Source organism: Taudactylus pleione, unplaced genomic scaffold (genome assembly GCF_031769625.1).
Source record: "Taudactylus pleione unplaced genomic scaffold, aTauple2 ptg000304l, whole genome shotgun sequence".
In the NCBI taxonomy this organism is placed as follows: domain Eukaryota; kingdom Metazoa; phylum Chordata; class Amphibia; order Anura; family Myobatrachidae; genus Taudactylus; species Taudactylus pleione.
Genome location: NW_028284705.1, coordinates 420,559 through 437,451, shown reverse-complemented (window position 1 = coordinate 437,451; position 16,893 = coordinate 420,559). Strand labels below are relative to the sequence as shown.

General features: G+C 48.9%; 1 protein-coding gene across 1 annotated transcript in view; it reads left to right on the top strand.

Annotated features, from left to right (window-relative positions):
• LOC148511581 (microtubule-actin cross-linking factor 1, isoforms 6/7-like) overlaps window positions 1-16,893 on the top strand; it is a 255,456-nt gene that overhangs the window by 90,207 nt on the left and 148,356 nt on the right. The window contains exons 14-16 of the mRNA XM_088442060.1: window positions 382-608; window positions 8,181-8,303; window positions 14,153-14,254. Of these exons, the coding sequence (XP_088298186.1) occupies window positions 382-608; window positions 8,181-8,303; window positions 14,153-14,254 (452 nt within the window). The remainder of the gene's footprint in view (window positions 1-381; window positions 609-8,180; window positions 8,304-14,152; window positions 14,255-16,893) is intronic.

Genomic DNA, 16,893 nt, shown 5'->3' with positions numbered 1-16,893 from the left:
CGTTCTCACTCACACAAGTAGCGGCAGATTATTTCTGGGGGCAAAATGCTGATTTGCGGACAGTGCTTTCGGAAATTACCTTTTGCATCATCTCACCTCCAGATCTCACCCTCTCCATTCCTTCAGAACAAGGGTGCTCAAATCCAGTCCTCAAGTACCCCCAACAGGTCATGTTTTCCGGATTTCTGTCTGTGGAAGCAGGTGAGATAATTACTGACTCAGCAAAATAGATCAACTCACCTGTGCATGGTGAAAGAAATCCTCAAAACCTGACCTGTCTGGGGGTCCCTGAGCACTGGAGTTGAGAACCCCTGCGAGTCCAGGCCATCCACCCCCAGCAGTCCCACCCCTCCCCTCACACATCTCCCCCCTGCCTTGCAGGGATCCAGCAACACACGGCAGCGGTATTGGCGGAGTGGCAGCAGTTGTGTGAACGGGCAGAGGAACGCGATGCTTGGCTCTCCGGCCTCCTCATGCTGGCAGAGCGGTTCTGGCATGGCCTCTCTGACTTGGTGCTCACACTGGCTGACACCCAGCAGATGGTTTTGGACACAGAGGAGCCCGATGCTGACCCTGACTGCATCAGAACCCGACTGGATGCCATGCAGGTAACTTACTACAGACCTCGTAGCGCTAGGGAGCGACATTTTCATCTGAACATCTTCTGAATGTTACATTTAAGGGGGAGGCACATTCATATATTCTAGGTCTGACGGAGGTTTCGGAGTGGCCAAGGCCTCAGGTTTTACCGATGATATCTCAGGACAGAATAGGAGGACAGTGGCCTTAGCTGATATAGTGACATTATTACAGATGACATAATAGATTTTTCTACTCTTCTCAGGGAGACCATACTTGATGACACAGGAAGATAAACCTTAATCTCTTCAAAAATGGACCAATCCTGTCGCTTGGTTCAACTGTCCATTATGAAGGCCAAACCTTCAGATAACCTGGATGGTCTGTTATGGTGACCTGCATTAAGGATACAAACCTGGATGCAACTTAGTTTATGCTATTTCACGGGCTGATTCCTGAGTATACAGCAATAAGTGTCGTTCAATGTGTTTGTCTCTACTTTGTGGCGGTCAAAGATTCTTAGAAACCTACTAAAAACACATGATATATTCCATACTCCTGTCTCTGGTTCTAGGTCACATCCTCCCTGTGTAGGAAGCCAGACTCAGGTCATGCTGTATCTCAGTACCTGTCCCTCCGCTCCTCCTGCATAGTATATTCCATACTCCTGTCTCTGGTTCTAGGTCACATCCTCCCTCTGTAGGAAGCCAGACTCAGGTCATGCTGTATCTCAGTACCTGTCCCTCCGCTCCTCCTGCATGGTATATTCCATACTCCTGAATCTGGTTCTAGGTCACATCTTCCCTCTGTAGGAAGCCAGACTCAAGTCATGCTGTATCTCAGTACCTGTCCCTCCGCTCCTCCTGCATGGTATATTCCATACTCCTGTCTCTGGTTCTAGGTCACATCCTCCCTCTGTAGGAAGCCAGACTCAGGTCATGCTGTATCTCAGTACCTGTCCCTCCGCTCCTCCTGCATGGTATATTCCATACTTCTGTCTCTGGTTCTAGGTCACATCCTCCCTCTGTAGGAAGCCAGACTCAGGTCATGCTGTATCTCAGTACCTGTCCCTCCGCTCCTCCTGCATGGTATATTCCATACTCCTGTCTCTGGTTCTAGGTCACATCTTCCCTATGTAGGAAGCCAGACTCGTCATGCTGTATCTCAGTACCTGTCCCTCCGCTCCTCCTGCATGGTATATTCCATACTCCTGTCTCTGGTTCTAGGTCACATTCTCCCTCTGTAGGAAGCCAGACTCAGGTCATGCTGTTTCTCAGTACCTGTCCCTCCGCTCCTCCTGCATGGTATATTCCATACTCCTGTCTCTGGTTCTAGGTCACATCCTCCCTCTGTAGGAAGCCAGACTCAGGTCATGCTGTATCTCAGTACCTGTCCCTCCGCTCCTCCTGCATGGTATATTCCATACTCCTGTCTCTGGTTCTAGGTAACATCTTCCCTCTGTAGGAAGCCAGACTCAGGTCATGCTGTATCTCAGTACCTGTCCCTCCGCTCCTCCTACATAGTATATTCCATACTCCTGTCTCTGGTTCTAGGTAACATCTTCCCTGTGTAGAAAGCCAGACTCAGGTCATGCTGTATCTCAGTACCTGTCCCTCCGCTCCTCCTGCATGGTATATTCCATACTCCTGTCTCTGGTTCTAGGTAACATCTTCCCTGTTTAGGAGCCACCTCAGGTCATGCTGTATCTCAGTACCTGTCCCTCCGCTCCTCCTGCATGGTATATTCCATACTCCTGTCTCTGGTTTTAGGTAAAATCTTCCCTGTTTAGGAGCCAAACTCAGGTCATGCTGTATCTCAGTACCTGTCCCTCCGCTCCTCCAGCATGGTATATTCCATACTCCTGTCTCTGGTTCTAGGTCACATCTTCCCTCTGTAGGAAGCCAGACTCAGGTCATGCTGTATCTCAGTACCTGTCCCTCCGCTCCTCCTGCATAGTATATTCCATACTCCTGTCTCTGGTTCTAGATAATATCTTCACTGTGTAGGAAGCCAGACTCAGGTCATGTTGTATATCAGTACCTGTCCCTCCGCTCCTCCTGCATGGTATATTCCATACTCCTGTCTCTGGTTCTAGGTCACATCCTCCCTCTGTAGGAAGCCAGACTCAGGTCATGCTGTATCTCAGTACCTGTCCCTCCACTCCTCCTGCATGGTATATTCCATACTCCTGTCTCTGGTTCTAGGTAACATCTTCCCTGTGTAGGAAGCCAGACTCAGGTCATGCTGTATCTCAGTACCTGTCCCTCCGCTCCTCCTGCATGGTATATTCCATACTCCTGTCTCTGGTTCTAGGTAACATCTTCCCTCTGTAGGAAGCCAGACTCAGGTCATGCTGTATCTCAGTTCCTGTCCCTCCGCTCCTCCTGCATGGTCTATTCCATACTCCTGTCTCTGGTTCTAGGTCACATCCTCCCTCTGTAGGAAGCCAGACTCAGGTCATGCTGTATCTCAGTACCTGTCCCTCCACTCCTCCTGCATGGTATATTCCATACTCCTGTCTCTGGTTCTAGGTAACATCTTCCCTGTGTAGGAAGCCAGACTCAGGTCATGCTGTATCTCAGTACCTGTCCCTCCGCTCCTCCTGCATGGTATATTCCATACTCCTGTCTCTGGTTCTAGGTAACATCTTCCCTCTGTAGGAAGCCAGACTCAGGTCATGCTGTATCTCAGTTCCTGTCCCTCCGCTCCTCCTGCATGGTCTATTCCATACTCCTGTCTCTGGTTCTAGGTCACACCTTCTCACCTTCTCAGACTCAGGTCATGCTGTATATCACTAAGGGGCCCATTTATCATTGTATATTTGAGGTATAATCCCCGAAAACACACGTTTTCAGGGGTTAACCTCAAATATTAAGTTACCCCCCGGATGTATTAAGGAGGGATTGCAGCAGGTATCTCCGATAGGCAGCCGCTTCCCCTATAGGTTTCTATGGGGGGATGCGATGCGGAATGTGATGCTTTCTGGCGGATGTGCAGTCAGCGTAACGGCCCATGCGCAGCAGCCTCGGGAGCACTCCGGGCACATCGCAGGAATGGGCTCCTTTCAGAGCCCGTGTCCCTGACTGTCCCGGATGATGCATCCGGCCACTATGACCGCATATTGCAGTGCGATCATGGGCGGTAATGTCATGCCCAGATCGCATTGCAAGTCCCTATGACCGGAGCCATTGCCAAGGACAGCTCTTATCGGGAGAGTGGTCCTTTGCAATATTCTAGGTACATACCTTGGTAATGAACCGCGATTTGTACCCGAAGACAGACATGATGTACATCCCGCTTCTATAGGGTTACGCCAGCTGAAGGTGGCGTTATGCTTTGTACATATGGGGAATGTGATAAAAAACCCCGAAAATTAAATTTTCGGGGGTGTTACTGCACTTTCGCCATAGGGCCTGATTCAGACCCGCTCGCGAGCGCATAGCGCTCGCAAGTGGGTCGATGGTCCCTCACTGCGCATGCGCGAGACCTGTCCAGCGACGGGCGCTCCGTCGCTACGGGTCTCGCACCAAAAGGAGGCGGCTGTTGATTTTGATTGACAGCTCGCCCCGTTTTGGAGGCGGGCAGGGGAGGTGGCTGGCCAAACGGAGGCGTTCCCGAAGGAACACCTGCCGTTTGGGGGCGGCCTCAGTAGTGAGCTTCCGGCTCTATTAGAGCTGGAAGCTCACTGGGGCTTGCGGTGGACGAGACCCTACCACAAGTGTCTCGTCGCAAGCCCGATGGTCGCGACCATCACCTGCCCTCTCGCAAAAGCTGTGGGTTGTCACCCACAGCTTAGCGAGCGGCCAGGAGGCTACCACATAAAAAAAATGCCGCCCTGATTCAGAGTGAGCGCTCTGAAAGAGTGTCCGGCTCTGAATCAGGGCCTTAGTACATCCCGTCGATGCAAAACTCCTGTGTTGCAATATGGCGGAAATCAAATTTACTACCTTATGCTAATGTGAGTTTCCGTAGGGCTAATGTGAGGATCTGCGCGGCTTCAATCAGTAAGCTGCTTCTAAGCCCGCTGTGTTTCCGTCATAGCCGCAATCGTCACCATTACTGTCTTCATGTGTACCAGCCCCATGCTGTGTGCAGGATATCCATCAGACACAGGCTACCTCCTCCATATGCTCACCTCAGAATAGCACTGACCCCCAGCACGCCCATGGCACGACCATGACACACCTATGGCACACCCATTACACTCCCATGACACACCCAAGGCACTCCCATGACACACCCAAGGCACTCCCATGACACGCCCATTACTTACACTCCCATGACACACCCAAGGCACTCCCATGACACACCCAAGGCACTCCTATGGCACACCCATGACACGCCCATTACACTCCCAAGGCACACCCATGACACGCCCATAACACACCCAAGGCACTCCCATGATACACCCAAGGCACTCCCATGACACACTCAAGGCACTCCCATGACACTACAATGACACACCCAAGGCACTCCCATGACGCACCCATGACAAGCCCATTACACTTCCATGACACGCCCAAGGCACTCCCATTACGCGCCCATCACATGCCCAAGGCACTCCCATGACACACCCAAGACACTCCCATGACATACCCAAGGCACTCCCATGACAGTCCCATTACACTCCCATGACACAACCAAGGCACTCCCATGATACTCCCATTACACTCCCATGACACACCCAAGGCACTCCCATGACACTCCCATTACACTCCCATGACACAACCAAGGCACTCCCATGATACACCCAAAGCACTCCCATGACACACTCAAGGCACTCCCATGACACTACAATGACACACCCAAGGCACTCCCATGACGCACCCATAACAAGCCCATTACACTTCCATGACACGCCCAAGGCACTCCCATTACGCGCCCATTACATGCCCAAGGCACTCCCATGACACACCCAAGACACTCCCATGACATACCCAAGGCACTCCCATGACAGTCCCATTACACTCCCATGACACAACCAAGGCACTCCCATGATACTCCCATGATACTCCCATTACACTCCCATGACACACCCAAGGCACTCCCATGACACTCCCATTACACTCCCATGACACAACCAAGGCACTCCCATGACACACTGATAACTAAGAATTCTTAGAACGTCAGTTTGTGATAAAGCAGATATAGGTTTTATTAAAGCAATACCTCCACTATTCTGTGCAGAGTTACGTGGAGGGGTTAACACATGGAGTATCAGTCAGATCCCTCTGGCAATGTACCAGTAAATAAGGGATTATATACACACCAGTGGCATAAATTACAAAATCATTAACAAGAGGGTGTTTACATATATATTACAATCAAGATATATGATTGGTTAATGCATAGGGAAAGGGTTGTGACAATATACAATAATGCATGTAACGGGGTTGGGTTTCTTAGTGAATGAGTAATTAATATCAGATGAAGAGTCTGTGATCTTTTGACATCTTATGCTCTGGTCATCATGACATCTTAGATTAAATCTTCTCGAAAGGTTGGGGTTATCTCTTCAAGCAAACATGAAAATAGGCTCAAATGTATCACGCCACTGTCTGACAGGCGTCCAACTTCACATATCACGTAGTCCACAGTAAAAGACAGTTTTCTGACTTATTTTCTGATTATAAGAGACATTTTAACCCATATCCATCTGCATCACTGTAAAAGCTACAAACACATATATTAATATAAAACCTTTAATAATTCCTTTATTTCAGGCAATACTGACTCCATTTTTATTTAACATCAACAACACTCAAGGCACTCCCATGACACGCCATTACACTCCCATGACACACCCAAGGCACTCCCATGACACACCAAAGGCACTCCCATGACACACTCAAGGCACTCCCATGACACGCCATTACACTCCCATGACACACCCAAGGCACTCCCATGACACACCCAAGGCACTCCCATGACACACCAAAGGCACTCCCATGACACACCAAAGGCACTCCCATGACACACCCAAGGCACTCCCATGACACACCCAAGGCACTCCCATGACACACCAAAGGCACTCCCATGACACGCCATTACACTCCCATGACACACCCAAGGCACTCCCATGACACGCCATTACACTCCCAAGACACACCCAAGGCACTCTCATGATGGGATTGGTATGAAATCCGGTTGCCAGGAGACCGGCTACAGAAGATCCCAACAGGTGAGTATTTTTACTACTATCCCTAACCCTCCCTTAGGGGTGCCTAACCCCCCCCTGTAAGTGCCTAACCCTAACCCCCCCTGTAAGTGCCTAGCCCTAACCCCCCCTATGAGTGCCTACACCTAACCCCTCCTTTCCCGCAGCCTAGACCTAACCCTCCCAGGGGGTGCCTAACCCTAACCTCCCCCGGGGTGCCTAACCCCTCCTCCTACCCTAGCCTAGACCTAACCCTCTCAGGGGGGTGCCTAACCCTAACCTCCCCCCAGGGTGCCTAACCCCTCCTCCTACCCTAGCCTAGACCTAACCCTCCCAGGGGGGCGTCTAACCATAACCTCCCCCCAGGGTGCCTAACCCCTCCTCCTACCCTAGCCTAACCATAACCCTCCTGGGGGGTGCCTAACCCTAACCTCCCCCCAGGGTGCCTATCCCCTCCTCCTACCCTAGCCTAACCATAACCCTCCTGGGGGGGTGCCTAACCCTAAGTCGACCCGGGAGCCCCTAATTTAACCCTCCGCCACCCCCCCGCTGCTGTCTGCACCCACCGCCCGACTTACCTTCATTCGGTATGCCGGGCGTCGGGCTCCCAGCGTAGGGGTAATGATAGGCGTTGGGATTTCGACACCTATCATTAGACCCCTGCCGGGATTAGACAGTCGGGAATCCGGCGGTCGGCATTTCGAGCGTCGGCTTCCTGACTGCACCCCCCCATGACACACCCAAGGCACTCCCATGACACACCCAAGGCACTCCCATGACACACCCAAGGCACTCCCATGACACACCCAAGGCACTCCCATGACACACCCATGACACTCTCATGACACACCCTAGGCACTCCCATGACACACCCTAGGCACTCCCATGACACTCTCATGACATGCCCATGACACTCCCGTGACCACAAGACAGAACAGTTCCATGCTATTGCATTGTAACGGCCCAGTTCTCGCTCCGAAACGCACATTTTACAGAAAGGGGGAGATGTACTAAGCTCTGGAAAGTGATTTATTGGAAAGTGATAAACTACCAACCACTCAGCTCCTAACTGTCATGTTACAGCACCAGAGTGTTGCTATGTTACAGGCTGTGTTAGGAACTGAGTGGTTGGCAGTTTATCACTCTCTAATTTATCATTTTCCAGAGCTTAGTACATCTGCCCCAGAGTGAGATCCGGCCAAGATCCGTCTGTCTGGAGATACTGTAAAAATGCGTAAACTTTTGCTCATGCGCTGTATCCCGTTTGCGTCCTTGAAGAGAGATGCGTCCAGGGCAGAATCAGCCCCTAAGTCACTATAATAAACATTAAGCAATGGAAACGGATCACTTCCTCCTATGTATAAATAAATGAGGACCAGTGAGGTATTGGCAGCTGCCGGCTCTGATTGTCGCTATATAGTAAATGCTGACTCTCTGTTCCCAGGCTCTGCGGGAGGACATTGACAATTTGCAGAGTGAGCTGGACACGCTGGGGTCTGTCGGGGTGGAGCTCATGTCATCGTGTGGAGATATGGACAAGCCAGATGTGACAAAGAGCCTGGACGAGGTGAGCATGGCATGTCATCACTGAGCCCCCGCTGCCCCAACACATGGGCCCTTATTAGAGAGCGTCAGAAGCGTAGAAGGTTGCAGGAGAAAGATCTAAAGGGAGGTGTGTGTGTGTTTATATGTATGTGTGGTGTATGTGTGCGCGTCTCTGTGTGGTGTGTGTATGTATGTGCTGTGTGTGTGTATGTATGTGTGCGCTTCTCTGTGTGGTGTGTGTGTATGTATGTATGTGTGCGCGTTTCTGTGGTGTGTGTGTATGTATGTGTGTGCTTCTCTGTGTGGTGTGTGTGTATGTATGTGTGTGCTCTGTGTGGTGTCTGTGTGTGTGTGCTTATATGTATGTGTGCGCGTCTGTGTGTGGTGTGTGTGTTTATATGTATGTGTGCGCGTCTCTGTGTGGTGTGTGTGTTTATATGTATGTGTGCACATCTCTGTGTGATGTGTTTATATGTATGTGTGCGCGTCTCTGTGTGATGTGTTTATATTAATGTGTGCGCGTCTCTGTGTGGTGTGTGTGTGTGTTTATATGTATGTGTGCGCGTCTCTGTGTGCTGTGTGTGCTTATATGTATGTTTGCGCATCTCTTTGTGGTGTGTGTTTATATGTATGTGTGCGCGTCTGTCACGTGTATGTATGTATGTGTGAGTCTCTGTGTGGTGTGTGTGTGTTTGTATGTATGTGTGTGCGTATATATGTATGTGTGCGCGTCTGTGTGTGCTGTGTGTGTATATATGTATGTGTGCGCGTCTCTGTGGTGTGTGTGTATATATGCATGTGTGCGCGTCTGTGTGGTGTGTGTGTGTATATATGTATGTGTGCGCGTCTCTGTGTGGTGTGTGTGTATATATATGTATGTGTGTGCGTCTCTGTGTGGTGTGTGTGTATATAATATATGTATGTGTGCGCGTCTCTGTGTGGTGTGTGTGTATATATGTATGTGTGCGCGTCTCTGTGTGGTGTGTGTGTATATATGGATGTGTGCGTGTCTCTGTGTGGTGTGTGTTTATATGTATGTGTGCGTGTCTGTGTGTGGTGTGTGTTTATATGTATATGTGCGTGTCTCTGTGTGGTGTGTGTGTATATATGTATGTGTGCGCGTCTCTGTGTGGTGTGTGTGTTTATATGTATGTGTGCGTGTCTCTGTGTGGTGTGTGTTTATATGTATGTGTGCGCGTCTCTGTGTGGTGTGTATGTATGTGTGCGCGTCTGCGTGTATGTATGTGTAGTATGTATGTGTTATATATATATTATATATATGTGTGCGCGTCTCTGTGTGGTGTGTGTGTATATATGTATGTGTGCGCGTCTGTGTGGTGTGTGTGTATATATGTATGTGTGAGCGTCTCTGTGTGGTGTGTATGTATGTGTGCGCGTCTGCGTGTATGTATGTACAGTATGTATGTGTGCACGTCTGTGTGTGGTGTGTGTGTTTATATGTATGTGTGCGCATCTCTGTGTGGTGTGTGTGTTTATATGTATGTGTACGCGTCTCTGTGTGCTGTGTGTATGTATGTATGTGTGCGCATGTATGTACAGTATGTATGTATGTGGTGTGTGTGTTTATATGTATGTGTGCACGTCCCTTCTGTGGTGTTGTGTGTGTATGTATGTATGTATGTATGTGTGCGTGTCTGTGTGTGTGTGGTGTGATTGTGTTTTATTTTTTTATGTTTTATATTTCATGTTTGTTTTTCTGTATTTCTGTATTTTTCTGTAGTTTTAGTCCTCTGTAGCCCAATTGAACGATATCCCTGTCTATCAATCTTAACTGGCATAATCAGTTAGTGTAGCTACTGTCTCAGCAATCGCGCCTGTCTGAGCCCAGTCAGTTAGTGTAGCTACTGTCTCAGCAATCACGCCTGTCTGAGCCCAGTCAGTTAGTGTAGCGGCTGTCTCAGCAGTCACGCCTGTCTGAGCCCAGTCAGTTAGTGTAGCTGCTGTCTCAGCAGTCACGCCTGTCTGAGCCCAGTCAGTTAGTGTAGCTGCTGTCTCAGCAATCGCGCCTGTCTGAGCCCAGTCAGTCAGTTAGTGTAGCTGCTGTCTCAGCAATCACGCCTGTCTGAGCCCACTCAGTTAGTGTAGCTGCTGTCTCAGCAATCACGACTGTCTGATCCCAGTCAGTTAGTGTAGCTACTGTCTCAGCAATCGCGCCTGTCTGAGCCCAGTCAGTTAGTGTAGCTGCTGTCTCAGCAATCGCGCTTGTCTGAGCCCAGTCAGTTAGTGTAGCTGCTGTCTCAGCAATCACGCCTGTCTGTGCCTAGTCAGTTAGTGTAGCTGCTGTCTCAGCAATCACGCCTGTCTGAGCCCGGTCAGTTAGTGTAGCTGCTGTCTCAGCAATCGCGCCTGTCTGAGCCCACTCAGTTAGTGTAGCTGCTGTCTCAGCAATCACGACTGTCTGATCCCAGTCAGTTAGTGTAGCTGCTGTCTCAGCAATCACGACTGTCTGATCCCAGTCAGTTAGTGTAGCTGCTGTCTCGCGCCTGTCTGATCCCAGTCAGTTAGTGTAGCTGCTATCTCAGCAATCGCGCCTGTCTGAGCCCAGTCAGTTAGTGTAGCTGCTGTCTCAGCAGTCACGCCTGTGTGATCCCAGTCAGTTAGTGTAGCTGCTGTCTCACGCCTGTCTGAGCCCAGTCAGTTAGTGTAGCTACTGTCTCACGCCTGTCTGAGCCCAGTCAGTTAGTGTAGCTGCTGTCTCAGCAGTCACGCCTGTCTGAGCCCGGTCAGTTAGTGTAGCTGCTGTCTCAGCAATCACGACTGTCTGATCCCAGTCAGTTAGTGTAGCTACTGTCTCAGCAATCGCGCCTGTCTGAGCCCAGTCAGTTAGTGTAGCTGCTATCTCAGCAATCACGCCTGTCTGAGCCTAGTCAGTTAGTGTAGCTGCTGTCTCGGCAATCACGCCTGTCTGAGCCCAGTCAGTTAGTGTAGCTGCTGTCTCAGCAATCACGCCTGTCTGAGCCCAGTCAGTTAGTGTAGCTGCTGTCTCGGCAATCACGCCTGTCTGAGCCTAGTCAGTTAGTGTAGCTGCTGTCTCGGCAATCACGCCTGTCTGAGCCCAGTCAGTTAGTGTAGCTGCTGACTCAGCAATCACGCCTGTCTGAGCCCAGTCAGTTAGTGTAGCTGCTGACTCAGCAATCACGCCTGTCTGAGCCCAGTCAGTTAGTGTAGCTGCTGTCTCGGCAATCACGCCTGTCTGAGCCCAGTCAGTTAGTGTAGCGGCTGTCTCGGCAATCACGCCTGTCTGAGCCCAGTCAGTTAGTGTAGCGGCTGACTCAGCAATCACGCCTGTCTGAGCCCAGTCAGTTAGTGTAGCTGCTGTCTCGGCAATCACGCCTGTCTGAGCCCAGTCAGTTAGTGTAGCTGCTATCTCAGCAATCACGCCTGTCTGAGCCCAGTCAGTTAGTGTAGCTGCTGTCTCGGCAATCACGCCTGTCTGAGCCTAGTCAGTTAGTGTAGCAGCTGTCTCGGCAATCGCACCTGTCTGAGCCCAGTCAGTTAGTGTAGCTGCTGTCTCAGCAGTCACGCCTGTGTGATCCCAGTCAGTTAGTGTAGCTGCTGTCTCACGCCTGTCTGAGCCCAGTCAGTTAGTGTAGCTACTGTCTCACGCCTGTCTGAGCCCAGTCAGTTAGTGTAGCTGCTGTCTCAGCAGTCACGCCTGTCTGAGCCCGGTCAGTTAGTGTAGCTGCTGTCTCAGCAATCACGACTGTCTGATCCCAGTCAGTTAGTGTAGCTACTGTCTCAGCAATCGCGCCTGTCTGAGCCCAGTCAGTTAGTGTAGCTGCTATCTCAGCAATCACGCCTGTCTGAGCCTAGTCAGTTAGTGTAGCTGCTGTCTCGGCAATCACGCCTGTCTGAGCCCAGTCAGTTAGTGTAGCTGCTAACTCATCAATCACGCCTGTCTGAGCCCAGTCAGTTAGTGTAGCTGCTGTCTCGGCAATCACGCCTGTCTGAGCCCAGTCAGTTAGTGTAGCTGCTATCTCAGCAATCACGCCTGCCTGAGCCTAGTCAGTTAGTGTAGCTGCTGTCTCGGCAATCACGCCTGTCTGAGCCCAGTCAGTTAGTGTAGCTGCTGACTCAGCAATCACGCCTGTCTGAGCCCAGTCAGTTAGTGTAGCTGCTGACTCAGCAATCACGCCTGTCTGAGCCCAGTCAGTTAGTGTAGCGGCTGTCTCGGCAATCACGCCTGTCTGAGCCCAGTCAGTTAGTGTAGCGGCTGACTCAGCAATCACGCCTGTCTGAGCCCAGTCAGTTAGTGTAGCTGCTGTCTCGGCAATCACGCCTGTCTGAGCCCAGTCAGTTAGTGTAGCTGCTATCTCAGCAATCACGCCTGTCTGAGCCTAGTCAGTTAGTGTAGCTGCTGTCTCGGCAATCACGCCTGTCTGAGCCTAGTCAGTTAGTGTAGCAGCTGTCTCGGCAATCGCACCTGTCTGAGCCCAGTCAGTTAGTGTAGCTGCTGTCTCAGCAATCGCACCTGTCTGAGCCCAGTCAGTTAGTGTAGCTGCTGTCTCAGCAATCACGCCTGTCTGAGCCCAGTCAGTTAGTGTAGCTGCTGTCTCTGCAATTGCGCCTGTCTGAGCCCAGTCAGTTAGTGTAGCTGCTGTCTCAGCAATCACACCTGTCTGAGCCCAGTCAGTTAGTGTAGCGGCTGTCTCGGCAATCGCACCTGTATGAGCCCAGTCAGTTAGTGTAGCTGCTGTCTCAGCAATCACGCCTGTCTGAGCCCAGTCAGTTAGTGTAGCTGCTATCTCAGCAATCACGCCTGTCTGAGCCTAGTCAGTTAGTGTAGCGGCTGTCTCGGCAATCACGCCTGTCTGAGCCCAGTCAGTTAGTGTAGCTGCTGTCTCAGCAATCACGCCTGTCTGAGCCCAGTCAGTTAGTGTAGCGGCTGTCTCGGCAATCGCACCTGTCTGAGCCCAGTCAGTTAGTGTAGCGGCTGTCTCAGCAATCACGCCTGTCTGAGCCCAGTCAGTTAGTGTAGCTGCTATCTCAGCAATCACGCCTGTCTGAGCCTAGTCAGTTAGTGTAGCTGCTGTCTCGGCAATCACGCCTGTCTGAGCCCAGTAAGTTAGTGTAGCTGCTGTCTCAGCAATCACGCCTGTCTGAGCCCAGTCAGTTAGTGTAGCTCCTGTCTCAGCAATCACGCCTGTCTGAGCCCAGTCAGTTAGTGTAGCTGCTGTCTCAGCAATCACGCCTGTCTGAGCCCAGTCAGTTAGTGTAGCTGCTGTCTCAGCAATCACGCCTGTCTGAGCCCAGTCAGTTAGTGTAGCTCCTGTCTCAGCAATCACGCCTGTCTGAGCCCAGTCAGTTAGTGTAGCTGCTGTCTCCGCAATCACGACTGTCTGTGCCTAGTCAGTTAGTGTAGCTGCTGTCTCCGCAATCACGACTGTCTGTGCCTAGTCAGTTAGTGTAGCTGCTGTCTCAGCAATCACGCCTGTCTGAGCCCAGTCAGTTAGTGTAGCTCCTGTCTCAGTAATCACGCCTGTCTGTGCCCAGTCAGTTAGTGTAGCTGCTGTCTCAGCAATCACGCCTGTCTGTGCCCAGCCATTTTTGTGGGCAGGTTTTTATAATGGCTTCCTGATAAATACAGGGTTTGTATTTTATTCTATTCTTTTCATGTTCTACTAAAACATTGACGGTGCTCTATTCTATTCTTGTTTCTCATTGGAAATCCAAACCTGCCGCTTAATATGAGAATTTATCCCTAAGAGATGAAAGCACTCTGGTGCACGCGCACCCTTACACTGAGTCCTGCATCACTCTGCACCCTGGGGCATTATTGGTCAGACATACTGTAAGTACGCACCCGCATTTCCTCTCAGATAATGGGAAAATAACTTCTTCTCCCTGCAGCTCTATGCCACGTGGAACAGCCTGAACAAGCAGTGGAGCGAGCGTTACACCCGCCTGGAGGAGCAGCTGAAGGCAAAGCTCAGATGCCAAGAGATCATTCAGGTACCATCCTGATCTCTGCACAGACGATACCAAACGTTCTGAAATTCAGATGGAGGATCTGGTAGTGACGGTCACAAGCTAGGCTGAAATATACTGGGGTCAGTAAGGGTTCCTTACTATTGCAGCACCCATCTGGGAGAAGGTAATACATAAACACTGGGAGAAGGTAATACATAAACACTGGGAGAAGGTAATACATAAACACTGGGAGAAGGTAATACATAAAACACTGGGAGAAGGTAATACATAAACACTGGGAGAAGGTAACACATAAAACCCTGGGATAAGGTAATACATAAACACTGGGAGACGGTAATACATAAACACTGGGAGAAGGTAATACATAAACACTAGCATAAGGTAATACATAAACACTGACAGAAGGTAATACATAAACACTGGGAGAGGGTAATACATAAACACTGGGAGAAGGTAATACATAAACAGTCTGAGAAGGTAAAACATAAACACTGGGAGAAGGTAATACATAAACAGTGGGAGAAGGTAACACATAAAACACTGGGAGCAGGTAACACATAAAGACTGGAAGAAAGTAATACATAAACAGTGGGAGAAGGTAATACATAAACACTGGGAGAAGGTTATACATAAACACTGGGAGAAGGTAACACGTAAACATTGGGAGAAGGTAATACATAAACACTGGGAGAAGGTAACACATAAACACTGGGAGAAGGTAACATATAAACACTGGGAGAAGGTAATACATAAACACTGGGAGAAGGTAATACATAAACACTGGGAGAAGGTAATACATAAACACTGGGTGAAGGTAATACATAAACACTGGGAGAAGGTAATACATAAACACTGGGAGAAGGTGAGTGATAAACACCGGGAGGTGGTAACACATAAATTCTGGGGGAAGGTAATACATAAACACTGGGAGAAGGTGAGTGATAAACACCGGGAGGTGGTAACACATAAATTCTGGGGGAAGGTAATACATAAACAGTGTGAGAAGGTAACACATAAACACTGGCAGAAGGTAATACCTAAACACTAGGATAAGGTAGTATATAAACACTGACAGAAGGTAATACATAAACACTGGGAGAAGGTAATACATAAACACTGGGAGAAGGTGAGTGATAAACACCGGGAGGTGGTAACACATAAATTCTGGGGGAAGGTAATACATAAACAGTGTGAGAAGGTAACACATAAACACTGGGAGAAGGTAATACATAAACACTAGGAGAAGGTAACACATAAACACTGGGAGAAGGTAGTACATAAACACTGACAGAAGGTAATACATAAACACTGGGAGAAGGTAATACATAAACACTGGGAGAAGGTGAGTGGTAAACACTGGGAGATGGTAACACATAATTTCTGGGGGAAGGTAATACACAAACACTGGCAGAAGGTAATACATAAACACTGACAGAAGGTAATACATAAACACTGGGATAAGGTAATACATAAACACTGGTAGAAGGTAATGGATAAACACTAGGATAAGGTAATACATAAACACTGACAGAAGGTAATACATAAACACTGGGAGAAGGTAATACATAAACAGTGTGAGAAGGTAACACATAAACACTGGGAGAAGATAATACATAAACACCGGGAGAAGGTAATACATAAACACTAGGATAAGGTAATACATAAACACTGACAGAAGGTAATACATAAACACTGGGAGAAGGTAATACATAAACACCGGGAGAAGGTAATACATAAACACTGGGAGAAGGTAACACATAAACACTGGGAGAAGGTTATACATAAACACTGGTAGAAGGTAATACAGAAACACCGGGAGAAGGTAATACATAAACACTGGGAGAAGGTAATACAGAAACACTGGCAGAAGGTAATACATAAACACTGACATAAGGTAATACAGAAACACTGGCAGAAGGTAATACATAAACACTGACAGTAGGTAATATATAAACACTGGGATAAGGTAATACATAAACACTGGTAGAAGGTAACACAAACACTGGGAGAAGGTAACACATAAACACTGGGAGAAGGTAATACATAAACACTGGATAAGGTAATACACAAACACTGGCAGAAGGTAATACATAAACACTGACAGAAGGTAATACATAAACACTGGGATAAGGTAATACACAAACACTGGTAGAAGGTAACACAAACACTGGTAGAAGGTAACACAAACACTGGGAAAAGGTAACACATAATCACTGGGAGAAGGTAATACATAAACACTGGTAGAAAGTAATACATAAACACTGGGAGAAGGTAATACATAAACACTGGTAGAAGGTAATACATAAACACTGGGTTAAGGTAATACATAAACACTGGTAGAAGGTAATACATAAACACTGGTAGAAGGTAATACATAAACACTGGGATAAGGTAATACATAAACACTGGTAGAAGGTAACACATAAACACTGGGTTAAGGTAATACATAAACACTGGGAGAAGGTAACACATAAACACCTGGATAAGGTAATACATAAACACTGGGAGAAGGTGAGTGATAAACACCGGGAGGTGGTAACACATAAATTCAGGGGGAAGGTAATACATAAACACTGGGAGAAGGTAACACATAAAACACTGGGAGCAGGTAACACATAAACACTGGGGTAAGGTAATACATAAACAGTGTGAGAAGGTAA